At 38.9% G+C, this 18,765-nt stretch overlaps 1 protein-coding gene across 3 annotated transcripts in view; it reads left to right on the top strand.

The window, feature by feature from the left end:
• The first annotated feature begins 351 nt into the window (after positions 1-351).
• DMTF1 (cyclin D binding myb like transcription factor 1) overlaps positions 352-18,765 on the top strand; it is a 30,620-nt gene continuing 12,206 nt past the window's right edge. Inside the window, exons 1-10 of one of the 3 annotated variants that reach the window (XM_080391377.1) lie at positions 352-602; positions 7,385-7,501; positions 8,020-8,139; positions 9,062-9,156; positions 9,915-10,029; positions 13,080-13,156; positions 14,637-14,794; positions 15,622-15,654; positions 16,807-16,916; positions 17,644-17,872. In XM_080391377.1, the coding sequence (XP_080247503.1) occupies positions 7,393-7,501; positions 8,020-8,139; positions 9,062-9,156; positions 9,915-10,029; positions 13,080-13,156; positions 14,637-14,794; positions 15,622-15,654; positions 16,807-16,916; positions 17,644-17,872 (1,046 nt within the window). In that variant the 5' untranslated portion in view covers positions 352-602; positions 7,385-7,392. Of the gene's footprint in view, positions 603-7,384; positions 7,502-8,019; positions 8,140-9,061; positions 9,157-9,914; positions 10,030-10,190; positions 10,323-12,451; positions 12,584-13,079; positions 13,157-14,636; positions 14,795-15,621; positions 15,655-16,806; positions 16,917-17,643; positions 17,873-18,765 lie in introns of those variants that run through there. The other 2 variants (XM_080391379.1, XM_080391378.1) reach the window with 2 other exon arrangements.

Genomic DNA, 18,765 nt, shown 5'->3' with positions numbered 1-18,765 from the left:
GAGGTTTTCACACATAAAATCGCAGGCAGGGGATGCCACTCGCCCCCTCCCTCTTTATCTACCCGGTTTGTCAGTGAAGGGGCTCAGCCGGTGGCTTTTTATTGTCAAGGTGCTTTCGAGCACGTAGCCCGTGAGGCAGCACGCACCACAATGCGCAGCCCGCTAGGCGCTTGTTTACTCTCGGTTTGTAAGGCTCGCTTTTTATAATACACCGTATTATTTTTTTTTCAGGTCGTCAGGCAGCAGAGAAACGAAGATCAAGCCATGAAGGAAGCACGGACGGAGAAAAGGGTTTCTCCTCAGGGCCGGCCGCAGGGGGCCTTTCCCGCCTCCCCAGCACAGAGCAAGGGAATGCGCCGTGCGTCTTGTGGCGCCGCTGCCTCTGCGGCCCCCGCACCGTGCGCTTTGTGGCGCCGCGTCCGGGCGGAAGCGACGGGGGGGACGGGCGGCGGGCCCTTCCGGCGGGCTCGCGGGCTGGCTGCGCCTTGCCCCGCCGCCGCCTCCGCCTCCCCCACTCGCCGCTCGCTGCCGCTCGGCGCCTCCATCCTGGTACTTGGGAGTCTCCATCCTGGTTTCTCAAGTGCCCGGACCCAAAACAGGAAGTAAGTGCGCGGGGGCCTGCGGGCGGACAGGGCCGGGAGCGGCCGGGCAGGGGCGGTGGCGGCGGAGCGCGGCGGGCTGAGGGCATGGGGAGGGGGAGGCGGAGGCGGCCATGTCCGGCCCCACGCCTCAGTCGCGGCCGGACTGGGCCGGGCCGGGTTGGGCCGGCGGCGAAGCTGGCAGCGCTCTCGGCCAGCACCGTCGCCCGCTGAGAGGACGGGAAAATGGCGGCGGCGGCGGCCCGGGGACCAAATGGCGGCGCTGGCGGCCGGGGGGCAGTGAGGGGCTGAGGCGGGCCCTGAGGCGCGGAGCCGCCGCCTGCGGGGCGCTGCCCCCGCCCCGGGGGCAGTGCTGAGGGCCGGGGCAGGGCCGCTGCCTCCCGCCGCCTCTCCCCTGGGCCGCGGGCCTGGCCGGCGTGCTGCGTGCTGTCGGGAGCGCTGCGCAGGAAGAAATGTGGACGGGAGCTGGCGGGCGACAAAAGCGAGGAAGGCTGGAAATTACCAGACCTTGGGTGCCTGGGGCGGGCGGCGTGCGGGATTTTTGGTGGGGTTTTTGTTTTTTTGGTCTTTCTTGAATATTTCTGTTTTAAACTCCCTTCTCTGTAATAAAGGGCCATTTGCACGAACGATTTTAAATTCCCGATTTCCCCTTGCAAGGTCTGCGGTTGGGGTATCCTAAGCTTGTGGCTTTTATCTGTTTTGTTTCATAATCTTTTTTTTTTTTTTTTCTTTTTCCAGCGAGAGTTGTGATTTGAGGTTGCTTGGGGCTCTGTTTTTAAGTGGAGTTTGCCAAGATCAGGGGTTTCATCTAAAAGCAGCAGCAGGCTTTTCTGCTCTAGAGTTATGCTGTCTGTTTTGCCAAAATAAAAGACACTGGTCGGACAAGCCCCTTTTCCCATCCTTTTGGGGTTTTTTCCTTCTATTTGAGGGGTCTTTTTTTCTTAGGTCAGCACTTGGGAACCCTGAAGTGTATTACGCTTATGCTAGCTATCTCTTCAGCTGACAGATAGTATTTATATGTATTTATTCACAGAGAGTTACCATTGTTCAGCTCCATCTGGCCATTGTAAGTTATGAGTTGAAGTAATCTAGAAAATGCCTTTTGTTTGCCAGTGCTGCTCTGGCCATAGACGTAAGTTGGCTTCTTGACAGCATAGTTAAAATCCCTCTGCAAAACCAGGAGATGTAGACTTTGCAATGAGATGGACACATGTCATTTAGATTCTCATTTTCATCAGTCCACATTAATATAATAATGTCAGCATCTTCATGCTTGTTTTCCGGACGCTTACTGAAACTTCCTGGATGATGTTTTATGACTTTACTAAAAGATTAAACATCAATTAAAACTGTTTAAATAGAATGCCTAAAAATGCTGATTTTTGGCTTAACCACTCAAAATTATAAAGTGTATACCTGCATACAAGAGACAAAGACCTCCATGTGTCCATACTGTATTTTATATACTGAAATAGTCTCTTATTTATAAGTGTAATTGTCTGGCTATCAGGAGGTTACAGAGCTGTGGCTTTGCTTATCAATCTTATACCTTGTGCAGTTAGGATAACAAATCAGCTTTTCGTATTTTATTGCATGCTAAATTTCTGTCTGTTGTATATAAAGGTGAAGAAGTTAACTGTGTGCTTAGGATAAAACTGCATTTACATGAAGGAGATAGAGTATTTATTTTAGTACATATCATACTTCCCAAGATTTTTATCCATAGCCATAGAGTTGTGCCTGAGAGCCATTTTCTGTTATTGAAAATGTGCAACTTCCTGTATTTTTTCTTCTGAAAAAGCTAAGAATTAGCTTGTTTGTTTGTTTGTTTGTTTTCCCCTGTGTGACATTTAAAGCATGCTCAGTGCCTTTTATTAAAATATCAATGGATAGGCTGGAGCTCGTGGAGTTCTGCCAGTTTTGGATCGATGCAAATAACAGTTTGTCCCATTGTGTCACCCATACATTCAGTTTCTGTGATGGCCCACTTCTCAAAATACCACTGACGAATAGAATGTAACTGTTCCTAAAGGACTGTAATCTCATGCTGGTACAGTTTAATAAATCTTTGTATGCCTTGAACTCAGGGTCCTTCTGTTTGATACCTGTTTGGTTTGGTCCCCTCTTAGGTTCTCTGTTGCAGCTGTTAAAGACAGTTTTTGTGTGGTGGAATTTTACATTTCAGCAGAACCCATTTCTTAAATAATAGCATCAGAGAATTGGTACTAGCTGAATAGCAGAAACTCCTGATTATATATTGGAAGTATTGACTTGACCGGAGTACACTAAACATTCAGGCTTCCTTAAGTGTGAGGTGTATGAGGTCCTGTAATGACTTTGTTTCCTTTGTGTAATTACTCTTAAATGAATGCCTTGACATCCCAGTGCCTTCCATGTGATTGTTCCAGTTAAATGCATCAGTAGCCTCCCTTAATAAACTTTGATGTTGCTTCTTTACAGGATTTAGTGAAATATACTTTTTAATTTTTGCCCAGTGCAAAGAAAACAGCTTTTAATACAATTCCATGCAGAAATTCAAAAAGATTTACAACAGTCCACAGAAGACTAGATATAACATTCAGTTACTAACTAGGCATAATGACAGAATTCTGTCTCCAAGGGTAAAAATACTGGTTCTTAGAAGTGCTTAAGTTTTACAGCCCACAGAATAATTGAGCCCATCTGCCTGATGAAGATGATTAGAATTACAGGAATTTTGTATAAAAAATGTTCATGTTTTTTGTAACTTGGTATAAAATCAGCTTTGTGTTTTTTTTTTTTCCTGCCTAAGTCTGCTGCATGTTTCCCAGAAAAATAAGAACAGCTGTAGTATGTGGGTTTCGTGGAAAATTTATATTGGAATTCTATATTAAATTACTCTTGTCGGGGAAGTATTCTCCTCTGTCTTGTTTGGTTGCATGTTGAAACCTATTGTAATGCAACTCTTCAAAATGTTGAGTTTGGTAAATAACTCTCAAAAGTCTTAACAAGGCAAAAAATGCTTATTAAATTTACACTGATTCTAAGGTGCTATCTTAGAAATTTAAGATTATTCTGTCTTCACAGTGTTCTCTTCCCCCACAAGCTAATGCTCTCCGTCAGAACATAAAATATTAGTGATAGATTGGTATTTCTATAAAGAACGTGTTTGAATCAAGGATTAAAGAAAAGTCGTGGCTTATGCATTTAAAAGTAATGCAAGCTTTTTGTTTTAAATAGAAATCAATGCATTTTTCAAAAGCATATTTAGTGAACTTAGGAAAGGAAGGTGATATTTTGGAGGTGGTGAGACTACTCATGCTGTAGTTATCACTAATTAAGAAACCTTGGCTGTCATTAACTTTGTATTTAACTTTTTCAAGAGCAGATGTGTAGTGGATGTGCAGGTGTCTGTATGGAACAGAATTCACATGGCACATCCTGAAAGACCCCTGTGGTGGTACAGCATTGTTTAGCATGGCTTCAGCTGTCATGCCATGATAAATGAAGGACATCGGGCGAGTACAGTGTCCCTACAGCCAGTATCAAAGAAGCCTGCATCAGAGGGCGTTGTCTCCTGCAGCAGTTGTCTCCTGTGCTTACTCCACTGAGCTTGCTGAAAACTCCCAAGTGGTCCCATTAATGTCATATTTGATGTATCTTCAGCATACATGGTAGTTCTGTCATCATTTAAGTGTAAAGCAGTGTTTTTTATAAGGTCTGGAGATTGTTTCCTATTCACCCAGAAGAATCACTGCAGTTACTTAAGATTTTTTTCTCACCTTTCGGTCACTAATTCAAGTCTTCATGGGTTAGCATTCCTGTCCTGGTGTAAATGTGTCTTACAAAACCAAGTTTGTTTCCATCAGTTTTCTTGTATGTGTACTGTAATGAATAAAAAATAATGTCCAAAATACGCATTTGACTTTGAGTTGGCTCCTTCTGTTTTTTTCAGTCAGTTTTCAGCTGAGGTCCAAGGCTATATCCATTACAGTTAATGGGATTTTTTTCAAGTCAAATGAAGGATTTGGCTCTAAAGTTTTTTATCAAGGCTTGACTATAATTATTACCTTCACTCAGAAAACTTGAGATAGCTAAATCTCAAGTATCTGACACAGAACATTACTGTTTTTTTTTCTGGAGAGCCTGCAGTTACTGTTGGAATAAACCATTGTTGGGAGATAGGCAAACAGAAAACCTTGCGCAGCCCAGGAATTACGTTGAAGAGTCCTTAGGTGATCACAGTTCCTTGAACAGCTTGCCATGCACAGTTCTTGATGCTTTGTTAGGAGTACCTGGGAGCTCAAGCTGACAACTGTAGACGTCTAACTTGATCAGAAGAATCAGTGCTGCTTTCAGATGTGGTGCCTCAGCTATTGTCTGTTTAGTTCTGTTACAACTCTTGTTTGTATGGAAGCGTCAAGGCAGCACCTATTGATCATGGTGTATCATCCTACCCACCTTTGAAAGAAGTGCCAGGTTTGGGTGTATGGACTCCTTTAATGCTGCATCCTTCTCTAACATGGCAAACCAGCAAGGGAGAGAATGCGAATGGGCAACCCTAATTAGTCGGTGGTTTTAATTTGGGAACCTAATCCTATAAACCTATTCTTTGATCCTCAGCAAATCCTGATGAAACAATGACCTAGCTTTGCTCTCTTTGTATTGAGTTTTCAGTGTTCTTTCAATAAAAAAGAAGGAATGGTTTTCTGTATCTTCTGCTGTGGATGGTGCTATAGTTTCTACTGCTTCTAGATCAGCTTTAGGTGAAGTATGTGATAGACACGTTTTATCAAAATAAATTTTATGTCTTTCAAGCCTTTATAGTGGTGAGAAGAAAGATAGGTGCTTTCAGCTGATCCTAGAAAAATAAATGTCATCACTTTCTGTTCACGTAAAATTAAAGGGACAATCCTCCATGGCATTTCAGGTAACTTTGGGAATTTTTACTCCAGCATTCTTTGTAGTAAAAGTTACTCAGAAAGTACATACAAACATGAAAAAGAGAATCTGTCTGTTTCTTTTGGTCCTCCAGAATGATGCAATTTGTTCACTCCCCAAAAAAGCTAAATGAATAGCTCAAAACTGGGTTGAAGAAGTCTGCTAATTTAGCTATAACACTTTGGATTTCTTTCTTAATGTTTTAGAGTTAAGGGTGCATTTTTTGGTTCTTAAAAATCGGTTCTATAGCCATGCAGCAAACATCACTTCTAGTAAAGTATAGGGCAGAGGCTGTAGAACTCAGCAGCAGATGAATCCCAAGGAAGTTACTGCCTCCTATGCTTGTATGTGGCAAGGAGCTGCTGCTGATGGTAGATACGAAAGTAAATTTGAGAACCCTCTCATTTGAAATTTCAACAGTATCCGAAATTGACGTGTTCAGAAGGGTAATACCACTTCATTCTAGGAATCGGTCACTACCTGCGCTTAAAGATGTGCCAAATTTCATCAAGCCTGAGAAGTGAAAAGTAATTTTATTGGAAGACTGGCAGTAGTGTTATTCTTCCAAGAAAACGCTGTTCTTGGGAATCTTCAATACCAAAGAACATGTTTTCTGAATAAAAATTAAATAATTTCCTGCCAAAGCCATATTGTTAACATTAGACGGGGGATTTAAAATCCAGGTTGTAAATTCCACCTGCGTATGGATACATGGATATTCCTGCTTGGTACATGGAAGCTTTGTAATGTAATTGTGATTGATTGGGGTTTTTTTTAAGCTATGGTCTATGGTTGGGGTTTTTTTAGTAATGTAAGTTAACATTGTTGATAACAGTATTTTGGCTTCAAAATAAAAGTTGCAATTAACTTTTTTCCTGTTGTTGACATGTGAGAAAACACATAAAAATGACTGAGCTCTTCACAGAGAAATTGAAGATATTTACTTTTTACAAATCTCTGCCAAAGATAGTCACCAAACCCAGGTGTTCAAAACTGATGAAGTGATTGCAAAGCTGGGTATTTTAGATGTGATTTCATGTAGATTCTGCAGCAGAAAAGGCTACGTTTCTTTCTACTTGGTGGATAACACCTTTTTTGTTCTATTTCAAAATTAGTAATAGCACTAGTTTACACTGACGTTCTTACAAGTTTTGGGTTTTTTCATAGTATTTTTATAGTGGAAATGAGATTATCAGAAGCACTTTGTATTGCCCTAGTTCACTGACTAGTGTATACAGCTTACCCTGGATAACTTATTTTCTGCATGTTTTTTTTATACTGGTGATTGCTTGCACCCAGTTTTTCTGTTGCTCATGTAGTTCCAATGCTAAAGAAAAAATACAAGCTTCACAATTATTTATATGCATGGAAGGAGAATAAAACTTTGCAACTTTATGTATAAATAGTGCAGCTATGAGTAGTACAAGATTACAGAAATATTTCTCCATCTTGACTAGCTTTAGGTTATGTAATAGTGAAATTATTAAATGAGCAGTGGAACAAATATTAGTGAGAAAAAAAGTAATAGCCTAGGTTTGTATTTAAAAAAACCCAACAACAAACAACAAAAAAATCCCAAACCAAACAGTAGTAGATTACAAATGTCCTGAATAGGGAATTTGGGTACTATTTTAAACTGGAAAAGTAACTGAAGCTATCTGATGTTTCCCTGTGCAACGTATAAGTCTACAGGAAAAATAAAGGCAGGTGAATGTCTGAAACTGGAGTTTTTCATGTAAAAGAACATACATACATCTGTTATTCTCTGGGGGAGTTTATGCTGGTTGGTTGAGATAAAGGAAGCAACATTACGATCACAGTGGCAGTCTGACTGCAGAAATGTAACCTGTGTATTGCTCTTTCAGGTTTGAGTATGAGCACAGTCAAAGAAGAGTCTGACACAGTGACAATAGAAACCGTGAACTCTGTGACTTTGACTCAGGACACTGAAGGGAACCTTATACTTCATTGCCCTCAAAATGGTATAGAATTGTACTGCATAGTATTTTTTTTCTTTTTTCACTGGTCCAACCATCATACTTCCCTGTCCCCAAATCCTGTGAGTTACTTGGACTCAACTTACTGTGCTGCAGTTTGTTCTGTTTTAGTTTAAAGAAGGATGAAGTGTCAAATTAGGTGTAAATCACAAAATTCTGTGTGTATGTGCCCAACAAGGATATAACTATCCTGATTTATTTTAGTGGAAGTCGGTTCTTAGAACCGAGCATGTACCCAGAGTTCTCTAGATGTAGGGGACTGGTTTGTGTGTGATGGACTGCATATGGAATGTACAAAGAAAATCTCACAGATAATGTGTGTTGAAGAAAGCATGTGAACTGTTGTTTCCCATAACTCAGACCAACTTCCTGGTCAGTAGTAAAGCACCGAAGCAACCTATCACATTTGCTTCCGCCTTTTGTTTTGGGCTGCTTTGGTAGCAGAACTTTCTGCAAAACTGTTTTGTTAACAGAAAGTAACCTGTGTATGTTTCTGTTGTTAGAAGCTGATGAAGTAGACTCTGAAGACAGCACTGAACCTCCACACAAGAGGCTTTGCTTATCAGAGGATGATCAAAGCCTTGATGATTCCACTCCATGCATTTCTGTTGTTGCAGTTCCAAGTAAGTTCTTTTATGTACTCTCCTAACAAATGTTTCTGTTGGTAAAGGTTAAAAGTGGACTTTCTGGATCGCGTTACAATATTTTGCATGGTTTATCAATATACTTGGGTATCATCCTTACCTCATAGAGCCTTGAATAGTTTTGCAGCAATTGTTGTCTACACAGTACTGTTAAAGTAAACCTGCCTTACAGATAGAGGCCTGCAGACACAGGTGTATTGAATAAGTTGAAGGATAAGCGAATGAACAACAAACTAGACACTGTCCATCTGCAATCAGGGATTTTTAGTGATCAAACAGCAGCTTTTGCATGTTTTGTAATATTGAGACATATGATGTTTTTAAGGCAGAGATTGTTGTACAAAAGATAGGCTGAGGACTGAATTAGTCTTAAGGAAGTTGATTGAATATTGAATAGTTCAATATAATCTCCCAAAGGGAAGCAAAACCAGATCCAGCAAGTTAAAATAGCAGTTTACAATACCTAGAGCAGTTTTGTTTCATGGAACTTAGTAGAAACTCCTTAGAAATAAAGGCATTATCATGTTGAAGTTAAGGGAAAAATAATGCAGCCAAAAGATTTGAACGTTGGCCTTTAGTAACTGGAAAATACTGAAGATAGGGCTGGAAAGGGAGCATTAGTACCGTTCCAATGTTTGCACCAAATCAAACACTTTGTATTTATACGTTTCACATTGTCTTAATTGTAGTCAAGTATAAAACTGAAGGTTTCAAAACCCATATCTAAATTTTATGAAGAGAAAGAGTTGATAATCATTTTGATGATTATAGTGTGTCAACAAATAATTACCAAATAAGGCCTCTTCAAAATTTCCATTGCAAAGGTAGCACTATATAAAACCTGTAGCATGCATAAAAAAATACGGGAATAAGGTAGGCAATTAACTTACCCATTCTGAAGTTTCAGAGAATGATCAGAGCTTTGAGGTGACCATGACTGCTACCACTGAGGTAGCTGAAGATGAGATTAACGAAGGAACTGTCACTCAGATTCAGGTACAGTAAAACTTCAAAATTGACCTTTTGCTGTACGTTTTTATTTAAATGGAAATGAAAAGGGAAACAAAAAGTGGAAAGGGGTTATTAAAGTAATAAGATTATTTTTAGTATGAAATTAATGTATTTGAGCGTAGATCTCGTTTGTAAAATATTGGTCTAGAAAACTGCAATTGAATCATTTTATATATGACAGGTTATTTGTAGCGTAACTTACTGCCCAAAGAGCAATACAGAAAACAGCAATAGATATAACCCTCCACTGATAATTACTTGCTCTGTGGTGGTCCGCATATAAAACAACTTTATCTGGTATTTCTGTCATTCTTTGATTATAAATTAAGCTTTATAACAGGCCTAAATACACTTTGTTTTGTCACCAATCCTAACAGTTTCATACAGTTCTCATTGTGGGTGTACCATGTTTACAAGTTTTAGATCAGAGATGGTGGACACAGTGCTCTTTCTGCCAAAGCCAGTGAGACTGTTCCTATTCACTGTACATTAAACAGGATGAAGAATGATATCTAATAAATTCTCACAACATCTGTGTGTTAAGATGCTAAATCTCATCAGGTGTTTAAGAAAGGTGAATGTACTTTCAATGCCATATCTAAAAAGTGGCACTTTCTGAGCAGTCAGCAACGTGATTAGGTGTGCTGGTTTAATTGTCCTTCAAGTTATGCCTCCATGTTAAATGCAAGGTGGTAGAAAGCACTGAAGATCTTACAGGATGATATCATATTGGTCTTTTCAAGATTCTTCAGGATGAACAACTGGATGAAATCTCCCCAATGGGCAATGAAGAAGTGTCAGCTGTTAGTCAAGCCTGGTTCACTACTAAAGAGGATAAGGATTCTCTAACAAATAAAGGTAGGACATTTCAAATGCAGTTCTCCCAAGCTGTAAAATGGTAAGCTATTCCAAATGTCTCGGAACATTTTACAGGTTGCGTAAAGTAATCTCTGGTCTGGCTTTTTCAGTGAAGGTAGTTGAGAAGACTGAGTCTAAAAATGCTGCGAGATCCCATGCATTTTCTTCACCATCTCTCTTACATTTTGTATGCAAGAAGGAAGCTGGAATACCAGATACACTTGGAGAGGAAGAGGGACCACGTTTTCAGTGGTGACAGTGGTTCTAGTGGCCGTGGTAGAAAACTGCCGTAGGTAATGTGTTGGCACATGCAGGGCAGACAGTTGTGCATGCTCCGTTTGCACTTCTACTTGGTTAGGAGATGGGAAGCTGCAGTCAGAGAAGGATGGACCAGGAAAAAAAATCAACCTGCACTCAGGTTAATCCATCTTTCCCCAAGTAGAGCTTATTAGTCTGGCTACCATGTTGTGGTTCATATTAAAGTTTCTGGAAGTGAGTTGTTTCAGAGGTGGAGGGGTCATGCAGACCAGATTCTACTGAAATAATCACCGCTACTCCACTACTTCAAAAAATGTGCCCCACTGGCATTACTCTCTTTCAAAATGTATCTGTGCAATCATGTAGTAGTTGTTGAACTTTGGAGCTCCCCACCCCACAGCAAATGTCTTTTTAAACCTAGACAAAAAATTTAGTGTCAAATTAAGCCATGTCTCTCCAGTTTCATCTCTCTACTATTTTTCTTACTCTGACTTTACCTCTTTCTAGGGATGAAAAAAATCCAATCTTTTTCAGTCAGTCCAAAGTAACTCCCTTTTTTATTGGAAAACTTCAGGAAAAAAAGTAATGGTTTTCTCTCCCAGAAGCAAATGATCTCTTACTCAGTGAGCTCTACTCCAGAGACCTGCGTGTACTGCTGAGTCAGTGAGGAAATACGGGGAGGCCTGCAGAACCTGGATGTCAGATATGGAAAATTCAGAAGAGGGGAACTGAGCAACTCTGTCAGTGACCACAGTGATCCCAAGTGTGCACTGACAGTTGCTTCTAACAGCCAATAAATAATTTCTCCCCATTTTCTTTGTCCTTCTTATTTATTAGATTTATAGGGCTTCAAAAGTCGATATTCAGTGTTCAGTCCAAGGACTGGGGAAGAGACAGGAAAGCAGAGAGGTTGCTCTGCATCACAGCACTGAGGCAGCTGGGTAGAAGTAGTGAGAAATCCTATTGCTACAGTTCCAGTGCTCTAGGGTGAGAAGCAGCACAGAGATCATGATCTTTACAGTAGTCAGTGGGAAAGGACTTTGGTTGGGAGCAGCTTGTTTTCAGCTGTGACTGGAGGAGTATGTACTGGTGATTTGGCAAAGAAAGGAGTGACTGTTCTAATTTGACTTGGTGGCCTCATATTTGATGTGTGCCTTGTTAAATATATTAGAAACTTAATGCCTTCGTAGCTGTCTCACAGGCATATCAACTGACCATATATCACAGGTAGCATTTATAATTGGGAATGAATGAAGGCATTAAATCTGGTAATTCTAATGAAGAGATTAATAACTTGAAGACATTTCCAATAAAATGTGCCAAGAAAAATATTTGAGAATCCATACTAGCAGAACTTTTCTTGGGGTTTCCATGTTTAGTGACAGAGATCAGCTGTGGAGGAAGGCCAGTGCATCTCCTTTTACATTAGCGAGGAGTTTGACATGTGTTGCCTGAGCTAATTTTATAGCACTCCACCTAGTAATGCTTTCTTTCAAGACCTGTAGGCAGGTTATAATAATCTTGGCATTGAATATGCAGACACATGAAGTGCAAAATATATGTCATTTTCTTAAAATAGTTAGGTATTAACGGTTAGTCCATGTGAAGAGTATCAGTGTCCCTTTAAGTCAGTTCAGATGCCTGGATAGAGATGTGAATCACAGCTACAGTGGTAGATTATTGTTTTGTCTCTGTAGGTTTGGAAGAAGAGATTGAAGCCATCAGGCACAAGGGAAGAGTTTTCTCGCATCAGTTCCAACAGTATTAGTAATAATGCTTGTACTTTTCATTATAATTGGATTTGAGTAAACAATCTCTTTGGTGCGTTCTGCCTCTCAGCTGTGGTAATTAGCAGGCTGAGAATGAAGTACCCTGATTTTTCTGACCAGAGATGGGCAGGTAGCCAGCACACACCAGTATGTAAACTGGGTCACCAGTATAATCTTAATTATAAGTGATCATTAATATTAAGTATGGTATGAGCATGAATGGAGAAAAAGAGGAATCTGTATGTAGATTTAGGGTAGGAATGTTTTGATCTTTTATTGATAGACTTGAGGTTTGACATTTTCTCTGAATAAAATTGATTGGTTTTGCTTTTGAAGCTTAGCTGGCATTGTAGTTACTAAGGGCATAGACAAAGACAAAACATGATGTTTGTTTCTATTGGTTTCCCAGTTTTTAATTGGGAAAAAAAACACTTGCCTTGAGTCTTCATCTTGACTGTGACCACTGGGCATTACTCCTAATGCAAAAAAAGAATAGAGATATGGACCAGCTTGTCACAATGGACTAGGTAGAGCATTTATCTCTATGAAAAGCACTCACAGTAGGTAGCACCACTCACATGTTGGGAAATGATAAGGCGTATAAGAGAACTCGGTGTTGTTGCCAGGTCCTCAGGTAATATTAGGAGTCACATTTTAAGTCCCAGCTTCTGGAATCACTTGCTTGGAAATTTCAGCTGTCAGTTTAAAGACAGAAATTTTCTGGATGTGGCTGAAGGGAAAGCCTGAAAATGTGACTTGACAGCAAACAGAGGAATGCATGTTCTGTTTTTAAAAAGTGGATGTTTTAGAAGAGGGGTCTGACTGACTTACATTATGTAAACATAAGTTGACAGTTACTAGGGGTTGTTTATCAGTTCTGAAAGAACATTGTTTAATTGTAGTTAAAGTAGCTAAAATTACTTTTTTCTTCATTAATTGTAGTGAGGGTCATGTTTTCTGATATTTCTGTTCTTGTTTTGCTGACTTTCACTTCAGTAATTAGTTCATCATTTCTATTTTCAGGCCATAAGTGGAAGCAAGGGATGTGGTCAAAGGAAGAAATTGACATTTTGATGAGTAACATTGAGCGTTATTTAAAGGTATGTGTTAGCATATGTTATCTGCTAGTTGGTGTGGTGATGCAGCTCCTGTTAGAAACCAGCTTCCCTTAGTACTTCCCAGAATATGCAATAAGCGATTCTGATCAGTTCCCAGTAGAAATGGTCATTGCTCATTTGACATACATAAGAAAATTGTATCCATAGACAGGATTTAAGACTACTTACTGAATATAACATTTTATATTTTTATATATATATATAAAAAAAAATTAAAATTTTATATCAGGATGTTTGAGTGGCTTAATCTGTTTCTCTGAATATACATCACTCATGAAAACTTCGGTGAAGACAGAGGAAAAAAATTTAGTAGTAGAGATAATTTTCCTTACAAAGCATTGAATACAACTTCCAGACTTCTTTGATACCTTATCTGTATTTGTTTACTACACTGCAAGGATGCCTGTATCTGCTGTCTTCCCCTTAATATATCGGTGTCAGAGTGCTGTGTAAAAATAGGCATGCAGTTAAGCTGACAGTGATAATTGCCCATAAGTCATATTTGTGGTAGGCTTACCACTGAGGATATTTGAGCTGAGCCCTTACAGCTGAAAATTTATAGCTTGGATATTACAGGATCACCATCCTTCATTTGTGGATCAAAAAAAGCCCTGAATTTAGACTTCATTGGTGTAAAAATTCTCAGTATTTGTTGTGGAAAGTGTGCCTGCTTTTACATGTATTAGAATTTCTGCCACAAAATCATTAAAATAGGTAATAATGTTTTTTAAATCTGGAGAAGCTTTTTTAAGCTAGCTAAATATCTTTTTTTAGTTACTGGTATCTCACTTGATTAATTATTTTCCCATTTGTCTGCTTTCTTGTACTGCTTCAAATAATTGAAATATAAAGACTTTTAGTTTAAGCTGAAGTTAAACTAAAGCTTTTCTTTTATACTTAACTCCAGTGTTTTTGTATGGAATTTACTTTGAGTTTCCATTGGAACAAGAAGAGTAGTTTAACTGAAAAAAAAAAATTGCTTTCAGATAAGGAATATCCAAAATTATGTAATAAATTGATACAGTACTGTTTGACAACCTTTCTTTGTATGACCCCAGGCTAATTCCACCACAGTGTATTTTCCGTGATGTTCTAAATGATGGTTCAATTTTTGATCTTAAAATACACATTGGAGAGGTTTTTTTTTAATGTGGATGAAGGTTAGAGCTTCCATGTCTACCTGGACTCCAGTGTAAAAAAAAAACCCAAACAAAAACAAAACCAAACAAAAAACCAAACAACCACCAAAACCTAGTATTCGAGTGTTTGTATTTGAGGTAGCTAATTTATAAATACTCCATTTAACTTTTGGACAGTAGTATTTGTGATACATAGAAAGTTGCATAATAGCATACTAGGCTTCAATACTTCGTGTGCTGCTTTTTGATTTCTAGGAGACTTTAAGGTGTTTTGTTTGTGGTTTGTTGTTGTTTGTTGGTTTTTTTTAAATGCTTTCTTCTAGGCCCGTGGAATAAAAGATGCCACTGAAATTATATTTGAAATGTCAAAAGATGAAAGAAAAGACTTTTACAGGACAATAGCTTGGGGTCTGAATCGACCGCTCTTTGCTGTCTATAGAAGAGTTCTTCGCATGTATGATGACAGAAACCATGTTGGAAAGTATGAAAACCTCTAATGCTGCATGGTTTTATTGGTTTAAGTAGGGTCATGTATTTAATGTTTGACATGTTATTTGTGAGTCAGAAGAATCTAACCAAACAGACCTAGCTCTTACTAATCATAAATCACTTCTGCTGAATTCTGGTAGATCAACCATGACAATAGTTGTGTTAATTTGATGGTATCCATGAGTGAAAACCAAAAAAAACACCAAAAAACCCCAAAATAAGGATGCAGAGAGGATTCTGATATGATTGGAAGACTGACACAAGCATGGATCTGCTGAGGTGTGGTTTCTTTCTAGAGCTGTGACCTTGAGCTAATTGATCTTCATCCCTGTGCCCTTAGTTTTGCCCACTGGTAAAGCAATGGGTAAGGTGCCATCCAGAAGTGCTGAAAAGGATGTTAGATTTTAGCTTTTAAAAGTAGTTGAAAATTACAAATACCATCTTATGCTGATTGTTGGGGGTTTTAATGTAAAATCAGCTTTATGGTGATTCTGAACAGAGACAGGACAGAAAAAATAGCTGTTTAGTTGAGAGACTAATACACAAAGTTCTAATTCTATTCTTAGTAGTCAGATCTCTGAGGAATTTTGCTTGCAAATGAGAGGAATGTTAGACCAAATAACCCTAGGAATATGTACCAAGGTGGAACATGGCATTTGTTCTTCAAGTTCTTGAAGCATTTAGTCAGATGGTTTCTTACATCTCAAATTCCTCAATCTCTTGTTGCAACTAAATATGTACTGTGTGGTTAGTAAAACAAAAATATTTATGCCATATGCTTTGTTTAAAATAATGTCTTTTTATTTACCTGTTGCTTAGGTATACTCCTGAGGAAATTGAAAAACTTAAAGAGTAAGTCTTTTTATTAACAAGATCACACTACTTTGTTTATATCTAGTATCTTGAGAGTTTTTACAGGTTTTGTTTCACGAAATCACTAAAAAGTTACAAGTAAATTTCCTGCTCCAACTGTCAGAAAACAGTGGTCATCAAATTAATCTGAAGAGAAATGAAACAACATTTGGATTATTTTTTTGTATTTCGTAATGTGTATTCAGGACATAAGCAATATGCAATAAAGTTCTAAAGCAAGCCTTCTGTTTAAACTAGTAATGTTTTGGATTTTTGCAGGCAGTCAACATTTGTTTGTGAAAAACAGAAATTCCCTTTCTTTAGGAAATCTGAGTAAAGGTTGTTTCTAAAGAAAGTGGAAGGTCAAGGATAGAATCTCTCTTGTGAAGGTATTAAAAAGGTACATGAATTGTCAGTAAGGCTTTTTGATTTTTGTCCATGAACTTGATAGATCAAAGAAGAGGGGCTGCAGACTTTATCTTCCCTTGCACCTTTCCAGGTTGAGCAGTTTGAAGAAACCAAGTTGGGCTGAAGGAAAGAAGGGAGTATATTTCATTGTGTTGATGGATATGTTTGGATCAGTTTAGCTGGTTTGTGTCATTCACAAGCTGCCTGTGGTTCAGATGTGTCAGAAGTAGTCATGGCTGAACATGTTAAGCAACCTGTTGTCATATGTGGGAGGAAAATAATAGTTAAAATTATGAACATGATTTTGCAGTGTTCTGCTTCATTTCAGTTGTAGGATGTCTGGGTTTTTATCAGGCCTTATTTAGATTTCTCAAATGATCTCTATACCACCTGAAAACCCTTGAGGAACATGTGTAGAATGGATGTTGGCTGTTTATCTAAACATTCATACTGTGTTTAACACAGTAATTATGCCTCACAACCTTCCTGCAAGACAGTTAGATATTAAGCATTTTATAAGTGAGTATCCTGTGGTTTAACTGGCCCAAAAGCTAATAGCTTCTAGAAATACATAGAAAAACTGTCAGTGATGATAGAAAATATGAATATGGTAGTATCAAAGTCAGTCCCCATTCTGTTTTTAAGCCTGTAAACTGCACGTGTGTCCTGGTTTTATTAGAGCATATTAGGTATTTTGGTAATCTCATAACTGGATATAGTGCTAATGAGCGTGTTTCTGTTTAGGCTGAGAACAAAGCATGGTAACGATTGGGCCACAATAGGAGCTGCACTGGGGAGAAGTGCTTCATCTGTAAAAGATAGATGTCGATTGATGAAGGATACCTGCAACACAGGTGAGGTAAATGCTGGTGTCGGTAATGGCTGGTCTACTTAAAACTTTGTCATCTTTGCCTTTGTCAGTGGTGTTTTCAGAGATGTGTAATGCTGAACCCAGGAACTTAAAATGTGAAATCTGGGACCATTTTTAGAACATCTTTGGTACAGGTTTCTGCAGTTTCACTTCTGAAAGATCAGAACATATGTTTATGCCACAAGAGCATATTTTGTTAAGGTGGATTAAAAAGTACTTTTCCTTGTGTTTAATGTTTATAAACATGCATTGTATATTTGGTATCAGTTAAGAGACAGATGTGCTTTAGGAATAAAGTATTGTTTACTTTGTAGTGCGTATATTCAAATGGAAGGAAAATGTAGTCACACCTCATGTGATTACTATATACTAAATTGTTGCATGGTTTATTTACTTCAACTCATACAATTCAGGTAGCTTAGACCAGTTTGCTCAGTATTTTGGTAAGTTCTGTGTGGCTTCATTCATCTGTGTGAAAGGAAGAGAAGAGAAACTTGGTAGCAAAACAATGGAATTACGCATTTGTTACTCAGGAATGGCTGTAATATATATTGTTAGTAAGTAAAAACAGTTAATATTTTCTTCACAGGTCAATATTTACATCTGGAATAAGGTGTTAGGCACTGAAAATAAATGTCTGGTGACATGTTATGGATCAGAACAGAGGGCATCTTCTTTTAGTTAAGTTGGAGGGCTTTTCTTTCTTTCAGGGAAGTGGACAGAGAAAGAAGAAAGAAGACTAGCAGAAGTAGTACATGAGCTAACTAGCACAGAACCGGGTGACATTGTCACACAAGGTGTATCGTGGGCTGCTGTGGCAGAACGGGTTGGGACGCGCTCTGAAAAGCAATGCCGCTCTAAATGGCTCAACTATCTCAACTGGAAACAAAGTGGGGGCACTGAGTGGACCAAGGAAGATGAAATAAATCTGATCTTGAGGTTTGTTATTTTAGTTACTTTTAAAGGTTTGTAATACATGACTCTAGCAGGATTCCATTGGGGTCCATTTTGCTGGTTTCTGAGACACTAAAAACTCTAGAACCCTCCAAAAATCACTACTGTGTTTACAGTTCCCAGAGATTTATTATTGAACATATTTTTTGTTTTTTGTTTTTTTAGTGAATATTAGTGTTCGTGAAAGGTGTCAGATTGAAAACCCTGGAGACTGAAGTCTTCTTTATTCCACAGAAAAGGTACAGCACAGGCAGCAACCGTGCAAGCTTCCCACACGTTGCCCCACCAATGCGCTTTAACCCTTCACTGGAGGGTAGTTCAGTCTCCCTGCCCGTTCAGTCCTTGGCCTCTCTGCAGAGATGACCAACAAGGGTCAAGTGTGGTGGTGGTTTCTGTGATGTGGACATCTTGTCTACAAAGAACTAAACTGAGACTGCAAATTAATTTCATGTAGGCCACCAAACACTGATTGGATATCAGCATCTTTGACTGCATTTGAACTGGCAACCTGATAGTAACTTTGGAAATCTTTTGCTCTCTCCAGTCCTCCTCCCATTTTGAATGCCTTTACCTCAGGCTTTTTAGCCAGTGGATTTTTATGGTTGATAGTTTTGGGTGAGAATAAAAAGCCTAGACATCTAGGGAATATGAGCATTATTTACAAAGCAATACTCACTACTAATTTACTGAAGCTCTTTGACATGAACTCAAAATAAATAACCTGATTCCAGATTGCAGAATGTGCTGGTTATAATTCTTCATATTTCTGTACAAATGGTATCTGTTTTGGTCTGTCCAGATATTCTTAACTCATCCTGCAGGGTTGGTTTTGGTAGGTTTTTTCTTTTTCCTTTTTTTTATTTTCCATTTATTTAGCT

This window comes from Falco punctatus (assembly GCF_963210335.1).
Source record: "Falco punctatus genome assembly, chromosome: 6".
Lineage (NCBI taxonomy): Eukaryota > Metazoa > Chordata > Aves > Falconiformes > Falconidae > Falco > Falco punctatus.
This window is presented reverse-complemented; position numbering and strand designations above follow the sequence as displayed.